Source organism: Equus asinus, chromosome 2, assembly GCF_041296235.1.
Source record: "Equus asinus isolate D_3611 breed Donkey chromosome 2, EquAss-T2T_v2, whole genome shotgun sequence".
NCBI classification, from domain to species: domain Eukaryota; kingdom Metazoa; phylum Chordata; class Mammalia; order Perissodactyla; family Equidae; genus Equus; species Equus asinus.
In genome coordinates, this window is record NC_091791.1 from 126737334 (window position 1) to 126755730 (window position 18397).

Below are 18397 nucleotides of genomic sequence, written 5' to 3' on the forward strand. Positions count from 1 at the left end.
TGAGGTTCAAGGACGGGTGTCAGGGGACTCGCAGAGAGGAGGGCTCTGGGCTGCCTGCGCAAACTTCAGCCACTGGGCTCCTAGGAACAATTGTGTAACAATACGGCACCAAGGATTTTAAAAACCAGCTTGAAAACTGTTGGTCTAGAAGGTAAGTTCTTGAGTTTTTTAGTTTTGGGATAGATATTTGGCATTTTGTATATGTTCCAATCAAAAATCATAGGCTAACTAATGCCACCAGGCCAAAAGAAGCATTAAGAAATGCACAGCTGACATTTCCATGGACTCTTCTCTTCCCAAGGCCACAGTCAGCTCACCGAGATGTCTTTTACTCTGGTCTTTGGTAAAATGAAAACACAGTTTTGTTCTTCGAGAACCGTATTCCACGCAGGAAACTTTATTTAAATAAACTGTCTCAGGAACATAAACCAAAGGAGAAGCACAGTACATGAATTTATGCATGTGTCTTCCTGCCCAGCAAATGCTGGCTCTTTCCCCACACAGAGAAGACCCTGGTGTGGGCAACAGGGCCCCGCTTTTCAGCAACACCCCCTCCAGCAGAGACACAGCAGCCGAGAGACTCAGAGCCAGCCATGGATGGGAGATTGTCACCTGAGGGGAAGGAGACAGACACTAACCAGGGACATAGCGCCTTTTGAGTGACAGGCACTGAGAGTGACAGGATGGGAGCAAAAGGGAGGAGAGGTTGGCTGAAGAGTGAGAAGGATGGTTGTGCCTCATCCCTAAGGGCCAGGGTCCACAGCAAAACCAGTGGATCCCTCCTGCCATCCATCAGCTTCCTCTGACAAAGATGTAGCCAGTGGACGGGGCTGTGTGCGCATGTGTATGTGCATACAGGTGTACACACTTGCAGAGCAGCTGTGGGGGCACCCAGCTAGCCCCAGCCCCTCTGTAAGTTCAGTGCCTTCTGGCCAATCTCCATGTCCGCCCTCAGGGTACCCCTCAGAGCATGGGCCCCCCAGCGGCGGGGGGCTTGGGGCTGTGGCATAGTCTGGGGAGAATTGTGGCATGAGCCTCTGCCCCAGAGAAATGCTGAACTGCTCAGCCAGGGAAAAGATGGCATTCTCTAGAGAGGCTGAACAAGACTGAACCAGGCCGCAACAGGTAGTTTAGTTTGAGGAGGCATTCCAGGCTGGGAAATGAAGGTGCACCTGTGAGGAAGGCTTTGAAACCAGGAGGGGAACCACCTGCTAGCCAGAGATTTGGGTGTGTCCTTCCACAGACTGCTGGGACGCTCTGGAAAAACAACCTAACACGTGCTTAGTGTGCTGGGAGTAAGGGGGGCTGTGGGGGGCTGGCAAAGCCCTGGGGTCAGGCCCTCCTCTCAGGCCTGAGTCCCAGGAGTTGAGCAAGCCTGTTAGACAGGTTTAATGCTGTCTCGCAGGAGGTGGGAAAGCTCCGGAAGCTGGTTATGACCTTAATCATTTGCTTCCTGATGTGGGACCACCATAGCCTTTGAAACCCTCAGCCACAGAAGAGCTGCTGACCCACACAATCTCTTCCTAGCGGACACCCTCTCTCAAACCCACACAATCTCTCTCTTCACCCACCAGGTCTCTCTTCTCACTGGACCATCCTGTCTCTGCCCGTGTGAGCCCCCCTAGGAGACACATGGCCCATCACAAATCATGACTCTAGACGGCTGTTTCTGTTGCAGCTGTATTACCTACACCCTCACCCCAACACCCCAGTGGACTTGATCCTGACCTCATGGCCGAAGAACCACCTTATTCCTGTCCGTTGAGGGTGTCTGTTTGTTGCGGGTGTCCTCAGAGAAAGAAATCCTGTAATGGCTGAGGAACCTGGGGTAAAGGAAGGTTCTGGCAAGTTGAGGTGGATGGACATTGGTCTGTTGCTCTCATTCTTCAGTTCATCCAGCCAGTGACGTTCTCTGAGCCCCTGGGTGCCCAGCCCTGCACCTAGAGCCACTGGTAATGAGGAGTGAGGGCTGTGTCCTCAGGACGCACAGTCTGCTCGGGGAGGTAGGAGTTGCACACACAAACAGTGGGAAGACCACGCAGAGCCATGAGTTGGTGGCAGAGAAAGTGGCACAAACTGCGTCTCTGAAGCCGAAAATGCCTCCCATGGGCTGGGCTTGGGCAATCAGGGAAGGCTTCTTGGAGGAGAAAGAGAAGGAGGACAAATACTCAGTACAACTTACGTCCTTCTGGATGAGCTCAGCATAAACCAGGCAGGCTGCAGAGATCAGCTCGTCGGCATCAAGGTCGATGAGGTTATTGCAGGCCTGTGCCAGGAGGAGGGGTGGAAGCAGGTCTCCAGGGGCACAGGGGGCAGCTCGATGCTTCAAGGGGACAAGGCCGCTGCTCACAGCAGTCATTGGGGCCACGCCATCTCTTCCCAACCAGCCTGGCACAGTGCCTAAAATTTCCCCACTGGAATTTTATATTTTGGGGAGATAGACGTAGTTTTCATACTGGGCTCCAGCGAGTCCCAGGGCTCCACCGAGTATCTCAGGGGCTTCTAAAGAGGAGTTGTCTTATAATTGGGGTGCCACCTAAGATTTCTTTGAACAAAGTCTTCAGCTCCTCTTTAGAAATGTTAGAAAATTCTAGGTCTTTTGCCGAGGACCCTAGGGCCAAAGGGTTAACTGTGAGGCTGTCAAGCCTAATAGTTAAGAACCATTCAAGGCCTCAGTTTCCTCATATGCAAAACAGGGGTGATGATATGATGGTTGTCACCACTCTGTGTCAGGCTTGTCATGAGGCTTAAACGGGCTAGTCTATAAAAGCACTCAGGAGTCTCAGGTCTCATCACTCTTCCTGCCCAGGGGCAAAAAGGGCTCTGAAGCCCAGCACCCCACAAACCAGGAGCCTTTGGCCAGGGATGGTGTGGGATGTCGGGGGCCTCCAGGAGCTGATGGGGCTGGGCCCGGCCCATGGTGCTCTCACCAGGAGGATGGCGTCGCCAGTCATGCTCTCCTGCAGCACCTGCCCGCGCACCATCTGCAGCAGGCTGTAGGCCACCAGCACCTGGAAGTTCCTGCAGGGCTTCCCCGTCAGCAGCACCTGCAGGTGGCGGGCGGGTCTCAGCCTGGGCCCTATGGCCTGGGACTGCAGACGCCCTTAGGATGGTGAGGGACCCACCAACAACATGCTGGGGTCAGCCGCACCTGGGCCTTGCTGCTGACATGCTCATTCATTCATTCTTTCAGGCAAGTGCTCACAGCTACCTCTGGGCTTCTAGGCATTGTGCTGGCTACGGGGGACTCAGAGAAAAAGGCTTCAGGGAACTCATTAGATAGAGGGAAGGAAGAGGAGGAGAGAGAATGAGGGAGGGAAGGAGGTAGGGGAAGAGGGAGGGAGGGAGAGGGAGGAGGAGGGGAGAGGAGAGAGAGGAGAGGGAGAGAGAAAGACTGGGTAACTGTAGCATTCGAGTGGAGCTTGGGCAAAGCAGCGGTGGATGGGACATCAACAATCCAAGGGTGCCGCCAAAGGCTTGGGGTGCTCATGGAGTAGGGCGTGGAGACCAGAGGCCAGGAAGGAGGCATGAGGCAGGTGGGAGTCAACTCGTGGGGCACTGAATGCCAGGCTGAACATTGGGTGGGATCCTGCAGGCAGTGGAGGCCGTGGGCCGGGCAGTGACAGGTGGTGGGCATATTCCTGGGGAGGTTCATCTGCTGATGGCCTTGGGGACTGTGATCCAAGGACTGCAGGTGTGACGTGTCCTTGGGGGCCCCGCATTCTTCAGGAGTGAGGACTCAGCAAGGAGCTGGCACTCGGGAGGCGGGGCAGCTGGGTAAGTGAGAGCAGAGTGAGGCCAGGACAGCAGGAGAGCTGATGGCAGGCCAGGCTTCCATAGGCACAGGTGTGAGGCCCCCACCCCTCCTGCCCTGAGAAGGTATGGTGGGTGGGACTGGATGAATAGTACTCTGGCCTCTTCTAACAAGGAGGAGCAGGGTCACTGGCCCGATGAACCCCAAGCTACTGAACTCCATCCAGACAGTGGTGAAGGGGAGGCCAGGAAAAGGGCTTCCCACCACCTGTGTGAGGGGCCTCTCCCTTCTGTCTCCAGAGGAGTGCCTCACCTCCCAGAGCCTCCAGACGTCGTCGAAGGACTTGAAGGCTCGCTGGAAGCAGAGGCAGAACCAGGGGAAGAGGGACTGCACGGCCCCCGCACCCTTCCCTTCTGTGGGGAGAGAAGCGGGGTGCCAGCCCGAGGCTGTGGTCAGGGAAAACAGGGGATGGCATGCACCATGAAGCAAAAACACACAGCGAGGCAACGACAGAGCCTGCAGACACACTTGGGAAGTGCAGAACACCTGGCTGTCAACTTGCCAGCTGCCCTTGGAGACTGTTTAGGGTGGATTTTCAGCTGCTCAGACTCCCATCCCATCCAGATGTACCCTCTTCCCAGGGCCTGGAGAGAAGATCGAACGACCCTGCTCCCTCTCCCTGTGACTGGGCATCGCCACCGCCCCTGTCTGCCCCGGGTGAGGGGTGTATCGGGGCAAGAGGGGGTCCACTCACTTAGGTGCTCAGCAAACATGGGGTCCAGGAAGTTGATCAGGTTGTTGAGCATGTCTAGGTTCTTGCCCACCCCGATGTTAATGACACAGCTGTGCTCCTGCGGAAGATGTGGGGAGGGAAACCATGACCTTCTAGGCTCGAAGGCACCAGAAGAGAGCCCTGCTTCACCAATTCCCCAATTCTGGAGGCCCTGTGTGTGTCTGGCTCTGGGCCCAGCCCATGTCTGTCTGAGTCTGGGTGTATGTGTGTGTACGTCCATGCACACATCGTGTCTATGTCCTTGTGATCTGTGTGTGCAGTGTGTGTTTGTATATGTGTGTGCATCTGTGTGTGCAGTGTGTGTTTGTATATGTGTGTGCATCTGTGTGTGCAGTGTGTGTTTGTATATGTGTGTGCATCTGTGTGTGCAGTGTGTGTTTGTATATGTGTGTGCATCTGTGTTGTGAATGTGTGTGTGTGTGTGTGGCAGGGGTGCAGAGATGTCTTAGGTGTGGTTCACAATGCAGTGAGTCCAACTACTCCTCCACACACATACATGGGTTAGAACCAATCAGGACAAGGAAAGAGCAGTGAACACATTGTTGCCGGGATAGAGAAAGGGATGAGGGTGGGTTCTGGGCAGCCTCTGACAGATCATGAGGAAAGGCTTTACAGGGAGGGTGTTCAAGGGAGCAGCAACTTCAAAAGCCCTCAACCTGGACAGTATGGGTTACACCTGGGAAATACCGAGTCCTGGTATGCTTGGAGTGCAGGTCGTGTGAAGGGAGCAGAGAGAGACAAGACTGAAGATGGAGGCCTTGAATACCTGGCTAAGGTTATTGGATTTTATTTTGGAGGCCATGGGGAGCCATGGAGGATTTGTGGGAGCAGAGCTGCATTTTGGGAAGGGAATGTCAGGAGAACGTGCCATCTCCAGGCCTGGCCAGCCATGCTCTTTCAAGGTCTGGTGAGAGCATGTTTCCACCCTGCTTCTCAACTCCAATGCCTGCCCCCTCCCCCTTAGAACACACCTACTGGGGCTGGCATTGCCATCTTAGGCTCCTCTGGGTCCAGAGGGCTGTTTCAGGGTTGGAGGAAATAACTGGGGCTGCCAATGCCTGCCTAATCTCAAGGGGAAGGGGCGGGGTCCCCTGAGCAAGGCCCAACTCTCACCGTTTTCTGAAGGAAGAACTGGAAAAGCCAGAAGGTCTCATGGTCATGTTCTACCATCAGCTGGAAAAGCATCACCATCTCATGGAAGCCCTGCTGGTACTCTGGGGTGGAGAGGGGCCAGTGAGGAGGGGCCTGGTGGGAGGGGCGGAGCCTGGGCTCCGGCAGGGAAGGACTTCCGGGAAGGAATTGAGAAGAGAGGGCTGAGGGGAGACTCAGCCCGTGGCGCACCTGCCTGGGTGTTGCAGACATAACTCAGGAGCAGGATCTTCTCTAGCTTCTTCTTGTCGATAAGGATGTTGCCCAGGGGGTCTTTGTCGTAGAGCTTCTGGATGTCATATGCTAGGTTGGGAGCAAGGGACAGGTGGGTGGCACCAGATCCCCTCCTGCACAGGGGTCCATGGGTGAGTTTATTCTTCCCACCCCAGAAATAGGACCCAGAGCCTCCTGAGAAGGGAGCTGTGAAAGGTGCATCAGCCCACCAGGCTCTACCCCTCACCACACTGTGAGCTGCCTGGGTTTTTTCCCACCTCCAAATCTTTGGCCAGGCCAGGAATGCCTCCCCTCCTCGTCCAATTCAAATCCAACCTAGTTCAAGGCCAAGGGGGGAAAAGACGAAGACAAACCAGAAGGAACAGCAAGCACCCAGGGATACACAGTGCTGTGCGTCTTGGGGCACCCAGTGGAGATGGGTGGATGAGCATGTCAAGGCAGCTTTCAGGAACCCAGGAATCACCCCCTCTCGACATGACTGGGGAGGGGGCAGAGATGGCTTCCTACCCTCCCCTCTGCCCAGCCCTGCCCACCCCACTCTGCTCACCGATGTTATTCCGAGTCTCTATGAAGTTCCGGTGCAGGTTTTCCAGAAGGGGCTGAATCTTCTCGTACATCTGGCATAAGGCCTCGTAATTCTTCCTGTGAGAACAGAATGGAGGCTGAACGAGGCAGCCGTCCCCTCCTGGCACATCACGGGGCCTCTGGGCTGCACCCGCTACCTCTGCTGCTCCCTCACCTCGGCTGCGCCAGCCCTCACTGTCCTCTAACGGACTCCTGCAGTGCAGGGCGGAGATGGGCCGTGCAGTCCCCGCCGCAGCACCTGAATCCTGGCTCCACAACTTAATAGCTGGGTGTCTGCAACTAAGGTCAAGCCCTGGGGATGGCACTTTCCCTCTGGAAGCCTCAGTTTCCTCCTGTGTACAGAGGAGATGATGCTGGCCCCTAGGCCTCAGGATTGGTAGGATTGGCTGAGGCAGTGTTTCGTGCCCATCTTTAGAGATGCTTAGGTGGTGTAGTGGGCTGACTGGTGACCCCTAAAAGAGAAGTTCACACCCTAACCCCTGGAACCTATGAATGTGAACTTATCTGGCAAAAGGGTCTTTGCAGATGTCAAGATGAGATAATTCTGGATTGTCCAGGTGGGCCCTAAATCCAGTGACAAGTGTCCTTATAAGACACACACAGGAGAGACACAGGGAGAAGAGGAGAAGGCCACGTGACCACAGAGGCAGAGACTGGAGCAATGCAGCCACAGCCCAGGGAATGCCAGGAGCCGCCAGAACCTCGAGGAGGCAAGGAAGTGTCCTCACATAGTGCCTTCGCAGGGAGCGCGGCCCTGCCGGCACCCAGCTTTTGGGCTTCTGGCCTCCAGAACCAAGAGAGAACATTTCTGCTGTTGTCAGACACCTGGTTTGTGGTACTTTGTTACAACAGCCTCAGGAAACTAACAAAGATGGGCCCTTGGGGCTCTCAGGACTCCTCAGCCGAGCCCTCTGATCCCCTATTGCCCTGGAATATTCTCTGGCTGGCCCCTGTGCATGAATCTTCTCTACCTCTATTAGGGGGCACAGGCCCTAGGGAAGGATGGGGTGGGCCTGTGGTGGGGTGAGAGGAGCTGCTGGGATTAAGCCCGTGTCAGCAGTGTGGGGGCTGGGAAATGGAGCTGGGCAGGGTGAGGAAGGCGCTGGCACGGCCTGTGTGTGGGGCCTGGGTCGGGAGCACCATGGGGCTTTGTCTCTCAGAGTAAGAAGTTTGTTTGTGAGAAGAAGACTGAACCTGCCAGGCTGGGGTGGACACCCCCTCTCACCTGCTCTGCTACCCACCCTCCCCTGACAGCATCTGGAACATTCTACCTCCTTGTGCTGTCCACTGTGAGCCGCTCATCCTGGGAACTCTGCCATGAGTAGTAGCCAGTGAGGAACTTCCAGGCTTCCGTCCTCACCAAGGGGTGCAGACCCTGTGGTAGAAGTGGCAGGTGAGAGGTCATGGCCCTCTGGATGCCTGCCAAAAGGACCCCTTCCAATGGCATGCCTGCCCCCTTGCCCAGCCACGCCTCCCAGTTCGAGGGCAAGGCCAAGGGTAACTTGGGGACCATACCCTTTCCAGGATGTTAACACAAATGAAGTCTCGTGACTTGGCCAAATGACCATTCTCGTCAAAGAAGCCATCCCATTCTGTCTTGTCAATGGGGGGTTTTCTCTTCACCTGCCAGGGACAGCCACTTCAGCCTTCTGCTAGGAACCTTTGGCCTTTCTTTTAAGTGTGATTTTTAAATTATATACTCTGGATTTTGCAATATGATTCAAAGTTCACAGCCTCTGACTCATTTCTGGAAATACATCCTGAAGAAATTACTAAAATATACAGAAAAATGCTATATGGACAGTAATTTTCATTGCACATTACTTACCAAAATGAAAAATGCAAGCACTCTAAATGTTGTGCAATAAGGGAATAGTTAAGTACACTATGGTTTATATACTCAATGGAATATTGTGAGGCATATAAAATGATGCTTACAAGGAATGAATAATAATCTGTAAAAATACAAATGTTAGAAAAAAGCAGAATATAAGATTGTGTATTCAGCATCTATCCTTCCTATGTATTATACTCTGTATATCTCTGTTATATATTACAAAAGCTGCACCTTATATACTCTGCTATATAGTGAATTAACCTCTAGAAATAATTGTTAGAAAAAAGACTGAAAAAAAAACCCACCAAAAAACCCACTAAAAACAAAAGTGATGACCTTTGAGCAATAGGATTATAAGCAATTTTTTTCCTTTTTTTGTATTTTCTCATTTTTCTATAATAATGTATACTACTTTGATCATGGAAAAATATAAAATAAGCACTAATTAAACCCATTCATGAGCTCCATTTTACCTTTCCTGGAAGAGTAGAACAGTTCTTCATGAGGACCGGCTTCTGGTTTAGATAAGGGTATGTCTGTAAGCGAGCGCACTGCATGCAAAGCGATTAAAATGCTCATAAAACAATAACGAGGAGGTAGAGTTCCAACAGAAGCTCTATTCGAGAAAATTCTTCTACTGGAGAGAGGAACATCTGGAAATGCCCCATTGCAGACGTGAAGCTACGCTGACGGATAGAGCTTGGTATGTCTGATACACATCCTCCCAGCTTCCCATTAATCTACACCTGGATATGCACACGTGCAACTCAGATTTAAATTTGCACAAGTGTCACCTGAAGATCTTCTTAAAATGCAGATTCTGACTCAGAAAGTCTGGGGTTGGGCCCAAGATGACCCATTTCTAACAAGCTCCCAGGGGATTGCTGCTGCTGCTGGTCCGCTGACCACATGAGTAGCAAGCTCTGAGAGGTTCAAACAGCACCGGAAATTAAGAATCAGAGTCCAAAGGCCCAAATTTGGGATAATTTCTGTTCACTCCATGTTTGATAGCAATGGATTGAGCGATGCACTTTAATAACTCATACAAGCTCTATCTCCTGAACCCTCTGACGGCCATCACGCTCTCCCAATCCACAGCCAGTCAGAGACGGCAGCCCTCAGCGTGCACCGTGGCTGGAAGCAGAAGAGGTTGGGGAAGCTGGGCTGGGTCCCGGGATCCTTGATTATAAAAGGGAATGCATCAACTTTAGCAATACATTTCTATGTGAATTTTAGTTGATTGGTCAATTTCTATGATAAAGATAGCTGTGATTTTGATGGGGATGGCGCTGACTCTATAAATCAATTTGGGGAGAATTGATAATACTATTGAGTCTTCTGACCTATGAACACAGTATATTTCTCCATTTATTTAGGTCATCTTTAATTTCTCTCAGCAACATTTTTTAGTTTTCAGTGTATAGGTTATTCACATATTTTGTCAGATTTACCCATAAATGTTTATTTTTTGGATGCTATTATAAAAGGTGTTATTTTTTAAAATTTCAACTTCCAATTGTTCATTACTAGTATACAGAAATACAATGGATTTTTATATATTGATTTTGTATCCTGCAACCTTACTAACCTCACTTTTTAGTCCTGGGAGCTTTTTTTGTGGATTCCACGGGATTTATTATGTAGGCAAAGGATCAGGAACTACCACCCATGGCCAAATCTGATCTCCAAACTGTTGATTAGAATACCGTTTTATTGGCACACAGCCACACCCGTTCACTCAGAGCTAAAGCAACGGAGACGCATGGCACGCACACTGAAATACGTACTATACTGACCAACCCTGATACAGATGATCAAGTTATCTGCGAATAAACGCAGTTTAATTTCTTCCTTTCCAGGCTGGATGTCTTTTATTTCTTTTTCTTGTTTTACACACTGGCTACAACCTCAAGTGCCATGTTGAATAGAAGTGGTGAGAGTAGACATCTTTGCTTTGTTCCCAGTCCTAGAGGGAAAGCTCTCAGGCTTTCATAATTTAGAATAATGTTAACTGCAGGCTTTTTGTAGCTGCCCGTTATCAGATGGAGGAAGTTCCCTTCTATTCCTAGTTTGCTGAGAGTTTTTATAAGGAATGGATGTCAGATTTTTCCAAATGATCTTCTGCATCTATTAAAATGATCATATGGTTTTTCTCTTTTTACTTCATTAGTAAATTATACTGAATGTATTTTGAATGTTAAATCAGCCTTGCATTCCTGGGATAAACTTCACTTGGTGGTGATACATTATCCTTTCAATACATCACTGGATATTATTTGCTAAAATTTTATTAAGAATTTTTGCATCCATGTTTATGAAAGATATTGATCTATAGTTTTCTTGTCTTGTAATATCCTTGATTTTGGTGTTAGGGTGATGTTGACCTCACAGAATGAGTAGGGATGCATTCTTGCTTTTCCGTTTTTTAGAAGAGTTTGTGTGGAATTGCTACTATTTTGTTCTTCAATGTTTGATACAACTCACCAGTAAGGCCATCTAGGCCTGGAGTTTCCTTGGGGAGATTTTTAACCTCAAATTCAATTTATTTATCATATTTGAGGATGGAGTCAGAAGAAACTGTTTTATTTGTGACTTTAAAAATGCTAGATTTATAGGAACAGGACACTTTCCTTCTAACTCATTTTAAAAAATAAAAGCAAATAATACAAAAAACCAAGAAATTAATAAAAGCATAAGCTTGACAGAAACCCAAAGAAATCAGTTATGAAAATAAATGCATTAAATTCTCTTATTAGTTGTAAACACTTAAAAGCATTGATCACGTGCCAGGCCCTGTTCTAAGCACTTCATAGATGCTGACCATTTAATTAATCTTCACAGCCATCCATACGGTAGTTGTGGTTATTACATCGCTTCACAGACCTGGGAACTGAGGCTGTGGGAGGGTTAATCAGTACATCCGAAGTCACAAAGCAAGCATCAGAGCTGAGATTTGAACCTAGAGCTATTTGGTGCAAGAGTCAGGGTGCTTAACCCCAATGCCATGCCACAGGGAGGGTAAAAGGCGAGGATTTCAGCTTGAATAAAAAAAAATACGCATCTATACAAGCTGTTAACAAAAGGTATACCTTAAAATCAAGTGCCATAAAAAGATTAAAAATAAATGATGAACAAAGATATGAAAAAAGGTCAAACACAATGAAAGGGTAGAAAAGTAATCAAAGTAATGTGCACAGCACACCATCATAAAAGATACAGCGTCGGTGCGGCGAGGCGGAGAGGAATGGAAACACTGCAGGCAGGCATCAGCTGGGGGTCAGAGGTTCCGTGTTACCAAACCTCCACATGCACAGCTGGCCGTCTGCCTTCTTTGCGGGGCTGAGTTCATTTAGGAAAAGTCACTGCCTGCTCCTGCAGGAAACTCTGTTTCTCTAGCCACACCACTTCCCTGTGTCTCCCCAAACCTAAGCAAACTACAGGCCACACATACGAACATCTAAAACATTTGCTTGCAAGCCAGGGGCAAGTACAGAAGCCTGTTGACCTGCAGGGGGCTAAAGGGAAATTTTCCACATGGAAGGCCCCTCCCTCTCGTCTCCCTGTGCATCCACACTGTCTGTGCCAGAAACCATGGAACCCGTATCTGGGGTCCTTCAAAGTGATGGCAATTGTCAACTCAATAGCCTCTCGAATCCATCTTCATCCTCCCATATTCCCCCATTCTTTGCTCCACCGACCTATGAACGCCCTACCTCACCATGTGGGTACAATGAGCTGGTACCCAGAGGGGGAACCACGTAGCCTGTGAAGTGCTGGATGGCCTCTGGCTCTGCAGCAGTTCCTTCGCTAGTCTCCCGGGAAGAGCACCGCTGGGGAGAGCAGGTGTGGAGATCTCCCACCTTCACGGTGGGCTCCCCACCAGCGAACCTGGGGGAACCTTAGCCTTGCCTCATCTGGAGAAGGAGGCCAGAAGCGGGAACCGCAAGGGGCTCGCTCTGTCTAAGAGCTTCCTGCTGCTGGGGGTCTGCATCTCCCACCCTCCTTCCCCTTCTGCATCGTTGGGTTAAAGATTTTCTCTAATATTTTTAGTAAAATAGGGAAGCCACTGGAAGATGAGGAAAACTTTCTGTGAGGGCTTCTGATGCCACTGCTGCAAATTCTCACAGCAACAAGCCCTCAGCAAAGCCTGGGAAGGGCTGTTGCCTGTGCTTAAGGTTCTCAATTTTGTTTCCACTTCGTTCACCTGAGGGACCAGACGCACTCCCCTCGCCTGGGGGAGGGGGAGGGAGCCCAGGGAGGGCAGGCATAGTAAAATCGGGAGGGGGGGTCCCTGTGTGCACTCGAAAGGTCCCCCCAGATGATTATTATCAACCCAGGTGCAGGGGGAGTGTCATCAGTGACCAAAAGAATGGTTTAAAACAGTGGTTCTCAGGCCGGCCTGGTGGTGCGGTGGTTAAGTGCGCACGTTCCGCTTCTCGGCGGCCTGGGGTTTGCCGGTTCGGATCCCGGGTGAGGACATGGCACCACTTGGCAAGCCAGGCTGTGGTAGGCGTCCCACATATAACGTAGAGGAAGATGGGCATAGCTGTCAGCTCAGAGCCAGTCTTCCTCAGCAAAAAGAGGAGGATTGGCAGCAGATGTTAGCTCAGGGCTAATCTTCCTCAAAAAAAAACATACCAGTGGGTCTCAAAGCTAGCTGCACGTCAGAATCCCCCAGAGGGCTTAAAACACAGATCGCTGGGCCCTACCCCCGAGAGTTGCTGGCCCAGAAGATCTAGGGCCTAAGAATCTGCATTTCTTACAAGTTCCAGTTGATGCTGATACTGCAGATTTGGGCGCCACACTTTGAGAATCACTGATTTAGAAAACGGACTCCACAGCCCACCTGCCTGGGTCTAAGTACCAGCTCTGTAACTTAGTAGCTGTGTGATTGCAGGCAAGTTACTTAGTCTCTGTGCCTCAATTTTGTCATTTATAAAATGAAGAAAAAAACATCATCCGCCTCATAGGGTTGTGCTGAGAATAAATGACTAAAAATAGAGCATTTAGAACAGTCATTGTACATAATAAATGCTATGTGACAGTTTGTTATTTTATTATTATCTTTCTCTAAGTTCAGAGAAATGAAGAAAGACATAAAGAAAATTCAAATCAAGGCCTGGTGATAGTCTGCAATAAAACAGTAACATTTAATACTCAGGGAGAGACGTGCCCATTTTGCATTTCTGATTTTTTAATGTATCACTCTCCTAATCACTATGATTAATGACACTTGAGATTGGTTAAGGTCATTATAGTTATTATGATTTTGAAAAATATACTACGTGGAAAATCTTTGTGACTGAGGCTGACTTCTAATGAATAGATGAATCTTGTTAACTGGGCTTGGCACCACTTACTAACAAAAGCGTTACTGCCACCTGGTGGCAGCATACCAAAATTGTTGGCAAAAGCACCAAGGAAAATTTATCAGCATCTTCAAGAGTCAATTTGCAAAACTAAAACTCACTGAAGTTAGAAAGTCACATATAGCGAAAAGGTAACACTGGCTTAGAGAGAAGGGTGAAAGGGGCCCGTGGCTTCCCAGCCCCCTTGTTGGTGCTGATAGTGAGACCAAAGTACGACCTACCCTGCTCCGCCTTCTAGGCCACCTCAAGGTCCTAGTCCTTCCCACCCAATAAGGGAAAATGAGCCTAACCAGAGGCTGGGGAGGGCGGGACTTGGGCTGAAGCACACGCACCAGGATGAAGGAGGCCGACCGCCTGGCAGAGATGCTGTTTTCCGGGGAGAGGGTGGTCATGGCCCCTGCTCTCTGTCTTCAAAGTAGCCTCTGGCTGGAGCTCACCTGGAGCCCTAAACGATGCTAATTAGCAGGGGAAGGTGATGTTCTTTTTGGGAGATGAGGTGCATTCCCAGGAACAATGGGCCACTCCTGACCTCCCACACTTGGCCAGAGCCACTAACAGTGTGTCACAAGGTCCCTAGAACCCTCATCACAATGACCTTGGAACACGGGCACACTCAGCTTCAGAGGTAAGACGTGCCCAGGACCCAAGGAGACGAAGCCACCAGTCAGCCAGAAGAACTGCGGCGCACGCAGGGTGTTCAGCGGAGGTGGGGGTCATAGGACAGGCAGGCCAGGGTGCCAGGCTCATCAGGCGGGCAGTGGACAGGCAGTCTTTCTCCTTGCCCCTGCTCTTCCTCCTCGGGGCTCCCTTCACTCGTTATCCCACCAGAGCAGAGCTCAAACCTGGGAACACCTGGAGTCCGAGCTTCCGGTTTCTCAGGTGCCACCTCCAGAGACTCAGAATCAGCACGTCTGGACTGGGACCGGGGGACTGTATTTTGAAAAGCTCCCTGGGTGACTTAGATCCAGCATTTGAATAGTAGCTTCTGGGGGTAGAGACCAGTTTTATTTATCTTTATGCCCAGAGCACTTAAGACAGTGCCCGAGCAACCGAATGAATGATGTAATTAAAGGGAAAAATAAATGAAGCTCCCTTAGGTCTCATCTCACTTTCCTCTCTGTATGTATTGCATGCCCAGTCTCCCCTCCTACCTGAATTCCTGTAGGCCACGGTCAGTGTCTGATTCTTGTGTGCTTTCCCCTCCTACTGCCAATCTGGCCTCCTGACACTTGGAAAGTGCTCAGTATTTGATGACCGAATCCAAGGAATCGGCTCCTCTTGGTTCCAGCCTCACCAGTTCTCCACCTTAATTAAGCATCGCCTGCATTCCTACTCAGGTCCTGGCCATTAAAGCCATCTGGTCTAAAGCATCCTTAGTCATTAGGAGATGATAGTAACTAAATCAACCAAATTGGAATCAGGAGCTTGGAGTTGGAATTTGGACTCCAACCTCAAATTTGGATGTTCCCCTCTTCTGAGCCGTGGGTCTCCAGCACTGAAATCAGAATACAGTCAACCTCGGGCTTTCACGTCTTTATTAACACAATGAATCAGCATCCACATGGAAGTCTTCAGTGGACACAATTCACTGCCTCACTTACTGTTACTGTCCCGCTAGCTTTCTGCACTCCAGGAGGGCTTTTAAATCAGAACGCCTTCTTCTCTGCCTCCCTCCCAACCTGGGAAAGCATCATGGCCTCTTCCCCTTAGTCCGCCCCTACGTCTTCACGGGAGCGGGAGGCAGGCGCCTTTGAGTAGGGAGGGGGGGGATGAGCAGGGGACGGCCTCCTGCAGCAGGCGCCTTCACCCTGAGGTCTGCGAGAAGCTTCCAAAGCAAAAGTCCAGAGTGGGAGGCACGGCATGAGCATTACTCACTGTTTGGGATTATCTCCGCCTCTGTTCCTCCACATTGACGACATCGACAGCTGAGAATTAACTGCAGTTTTTCCCTAAAAAGCTGAGGATCAGGCAGGGAGTTGGAAAGTCTGCGTGCTAGATCCGACGTGGCTTCTGAACTGGACGTGATAGACACAGATCATCTGCTGAACTTCCTTTCACCTCTGGCTCCCTGTCTGCGAATCCAAGATAATAATCCTTCCCCAAATGAGCCAAGATAGTTTGGTCGTATTGCAAAAGCCTCATAGCAACCACACGGAGGCTTAGTGTTCAAAGGGAATTGCAGGACCCTGCGCTGAAGCGAGAAGGGTTTTGATCCCTTTTTCTGATTCTCACCATGGATTGACATGTGCCAATCTCATTTTCTCCAGGGCTGAATGGTCCTTCCCATGTCCATGAATTGACATGATTTCCCAAATTCTTTAGATTCCCCTTTATCACTTTTCTTTTCACATTTCCCACTCAACAGGGGAAAATGGCCCTAATGCAAACCAGAGTTTGGGGAGCCCAATTTTCTGCTTTAAATTTCTGTACATGGTGATCCTTCGGGGCATGAGAGTCCCAGGTTTAAAATATTGTTCTTGGTTTTGGAGTGTGGGCTACAGAGACCTAGAATTTGCATTAAAGTGCTGGGAGCCAGGAGCAAGCCTCCCAGCCCATCTTTTCTCTGAGGAAGCTGGCTGGGCCTTGGCTGAGGGCCTTGTGGTGGTGAGGCGGGAGGCCAGGCTTGGAAGGCACCTGGAGAAGACCTTCTCATCCTCACAAGAGCACTTGTTCATGCAGTGAGAGATCTCACAGCCTTTGGTGCCAGGAAAACCCGGGTTCAAGTCCTGACCCTGCCACCTGCCAACCATGTGACCTTGGTCCCACTTGTTGGGAAAGGCCATCTGTGCATAGTCTTCCCACCTCTGCTTAGCTGCCTCAGAGGGGGCTTGGGGCTGGAACACCTCATCACCAAGAGGAGCCCTCACAGCCTGTGCTGTGACTTACCGCCTCGTTTGGGCATGTCTTTCCCCGTTCCAGACTCAACGTCTGCCCCTTTGTTCTGCTTGAGTGTGTGCATCACATGGCGCCTGGCCAATCCCACCGCTGTGCCTCTTTCTGGCAGGGAGAGAATGGGGCCCTTTGTCTGCAGCTTGAGAGGGGTGCGTGCAGACCGTGGCCCTGTGTTGGCTGTGGGTTGAGAACCCGTGTCTGGGGGGACTGAAGGTGCCCCTGCTCTGACTCTTCTCTATGTGAGTAAAACGCTGTTACCTCCAGGGCCAGTGTGAGGAGTGTCCCTCTTGGCACCTGCAAACCATGGACTGGGTTGACATCCTGGGATGCTGCCCCTGGTGGCAGGCATTGCTGCGCTATTTGCTGTGCTCTGTGCAGGGGGACTCCTCCCAGAGGTGGTAACAGGTGTCATTTTCTTGACACCATCTCTTACCTTTCTGAGTCCCAGCATCCTCATGTTTCCCAGGGGGCATGATAATATCTCATGGAACTGAAGGGTCAGTGAAGCAGTGTGTGTAAAGAGCCCAGCCTGGGCCTGGAGCACAGGCGCACCCAACGCGTGGTAGTTATTATTAACCTCAGCATCCCCATTATTATTGCTAATGCCCAGGACATGTCCAAAAAATTTCTATGAACTAGACTTGAGCCAAGATGCTGCCTGCTTCCACGAGGCTTGTAGTAACATCAATACAAAAGTTCAAAGATCCCGGGAGCCAGGCCGTTTCTGCTGCTCTGCATTTCTCCAGGAGCCTAAGGAGCAGCATAACTATAAAAGCGGGTGAGGCCAGCATTAGAAATCGAGTTCACTCCAGTTCCCTTCATGTCAACGCAGCACGACACGACTCTGAAATGCAGGGTGGCCACGTCCCTGTTAGCCCTGTTAGTTACCTCTTAGCCCCTTCAAAGGACACTACCTGTGACTGTCTTTATACCAAGAACTAAGAACTCTAGTTCTTGTATAAATCACATGCATTCTGATTTTATTTCATTACAAAGTGCCGACGATCTTTCGTGTTCAAGCTGTCCTTTTCTCTCTGCCTCTGATTGTGGGGAACAGGGATAAGTTTAGATTTTCAGCAGCAGGTTTCCTGCCCTCGCCCCCGTGGAGCATGATGTTTCTGACAATGCTAGAGACAGCTGCACATCTTGTGTCACTAGCAGGAGAGGAGCAGAGGGATGGGGCTGCGGGTGGAGACAGCTGTCTTCCGAGCATGAGGTAGTTGGAGTTCCCCAGAGCAATAGCCAGCCCAGCCACCTTGAAGTCCCCTGAGTTAGTTGGAGTGCCAAGGGGTTATTTGCTGCATTTGGGGCCCTCTCCATGTCTTGGGGAGCCCTCACTTGCCCCACACTTCTGTTGAGTCAGTTGAAGATGACACCTTTGTCACCTCCCATCCAGCTGCCATGCATGCCAGAAATAACCCAAAGGAGCAATTCTGAGCAGAAGCCACCATAGTCAGCAATAGAGAGGCCGCCAGCCCCTCCTGCTCTGAAGAGGGCTTGCTCCTTAGGGAGTCCTCACCATGATTCTCCTTGCCCCTTGCCCCCAGCCCAGGCTCCTGGGGTACCACCAAGCACATAGCTCTGACTCTCACTGAGCCCAGGCTGTGTCTTTCTTGCTGCCATGTCTACTGTTCACTTGGCCCCCAGAAGCCCCCTCTTGTCCCTGGACATCCCAAGCGCAGCTGCCTTTTATAGGATACTAGCTGTATAACTCAGGCGAAGTGCTTTATATATATATATCAGTATGAACCTTGGCAGCCTTGTGAGGGCAACAGAAGCTCAGA

At 50.4% G+C, this 18397-nt stretch overlaps 1 protein-coding gene across 2 annotated transcripts; it reads right to left on the reverse strand.

Moving 5' to 3' along the window:
- Nucleotides 1-423: 423 nt before the first annotated feature.
- On the reverse strand, nt 424-14113 carry TBC1D21 (TBC1 domain family member 21). 2 transcript variants are annotated; one of them, XM_014849741.3, is made up of 11 exons: nt 14054-14113; nt 8031-8138; nt 7787-7890; nt 6478-6572; nt 5889-5999; nt 5661-5761; nt 4509-4605; nt 4067-4167; nt 2931-3047; nt 2183-2266; nt 424-1823 (listed from the first exon to the last, which is right to left on the reverse strand). In XM_014849741.3, exons 1-11 carry the CDS (start codon nt 14111-14113, stop codon nt 1791-1793), a joined length of 1011 nt encoding a protein of 336 aa, XP_014705227.3. In that variant the 3' UTR covers nt 424-1790. The 2 variants fall into 2 exon arrangements, with proteins under 2 accessions (XP_014705227.3, XP_070374183.1); XM_070518082.1 differs by lacking the exon at nt 8031-8138.
- Between the last annotated feature and the right edge of the window lie 4284 nt (nt 14114-18397).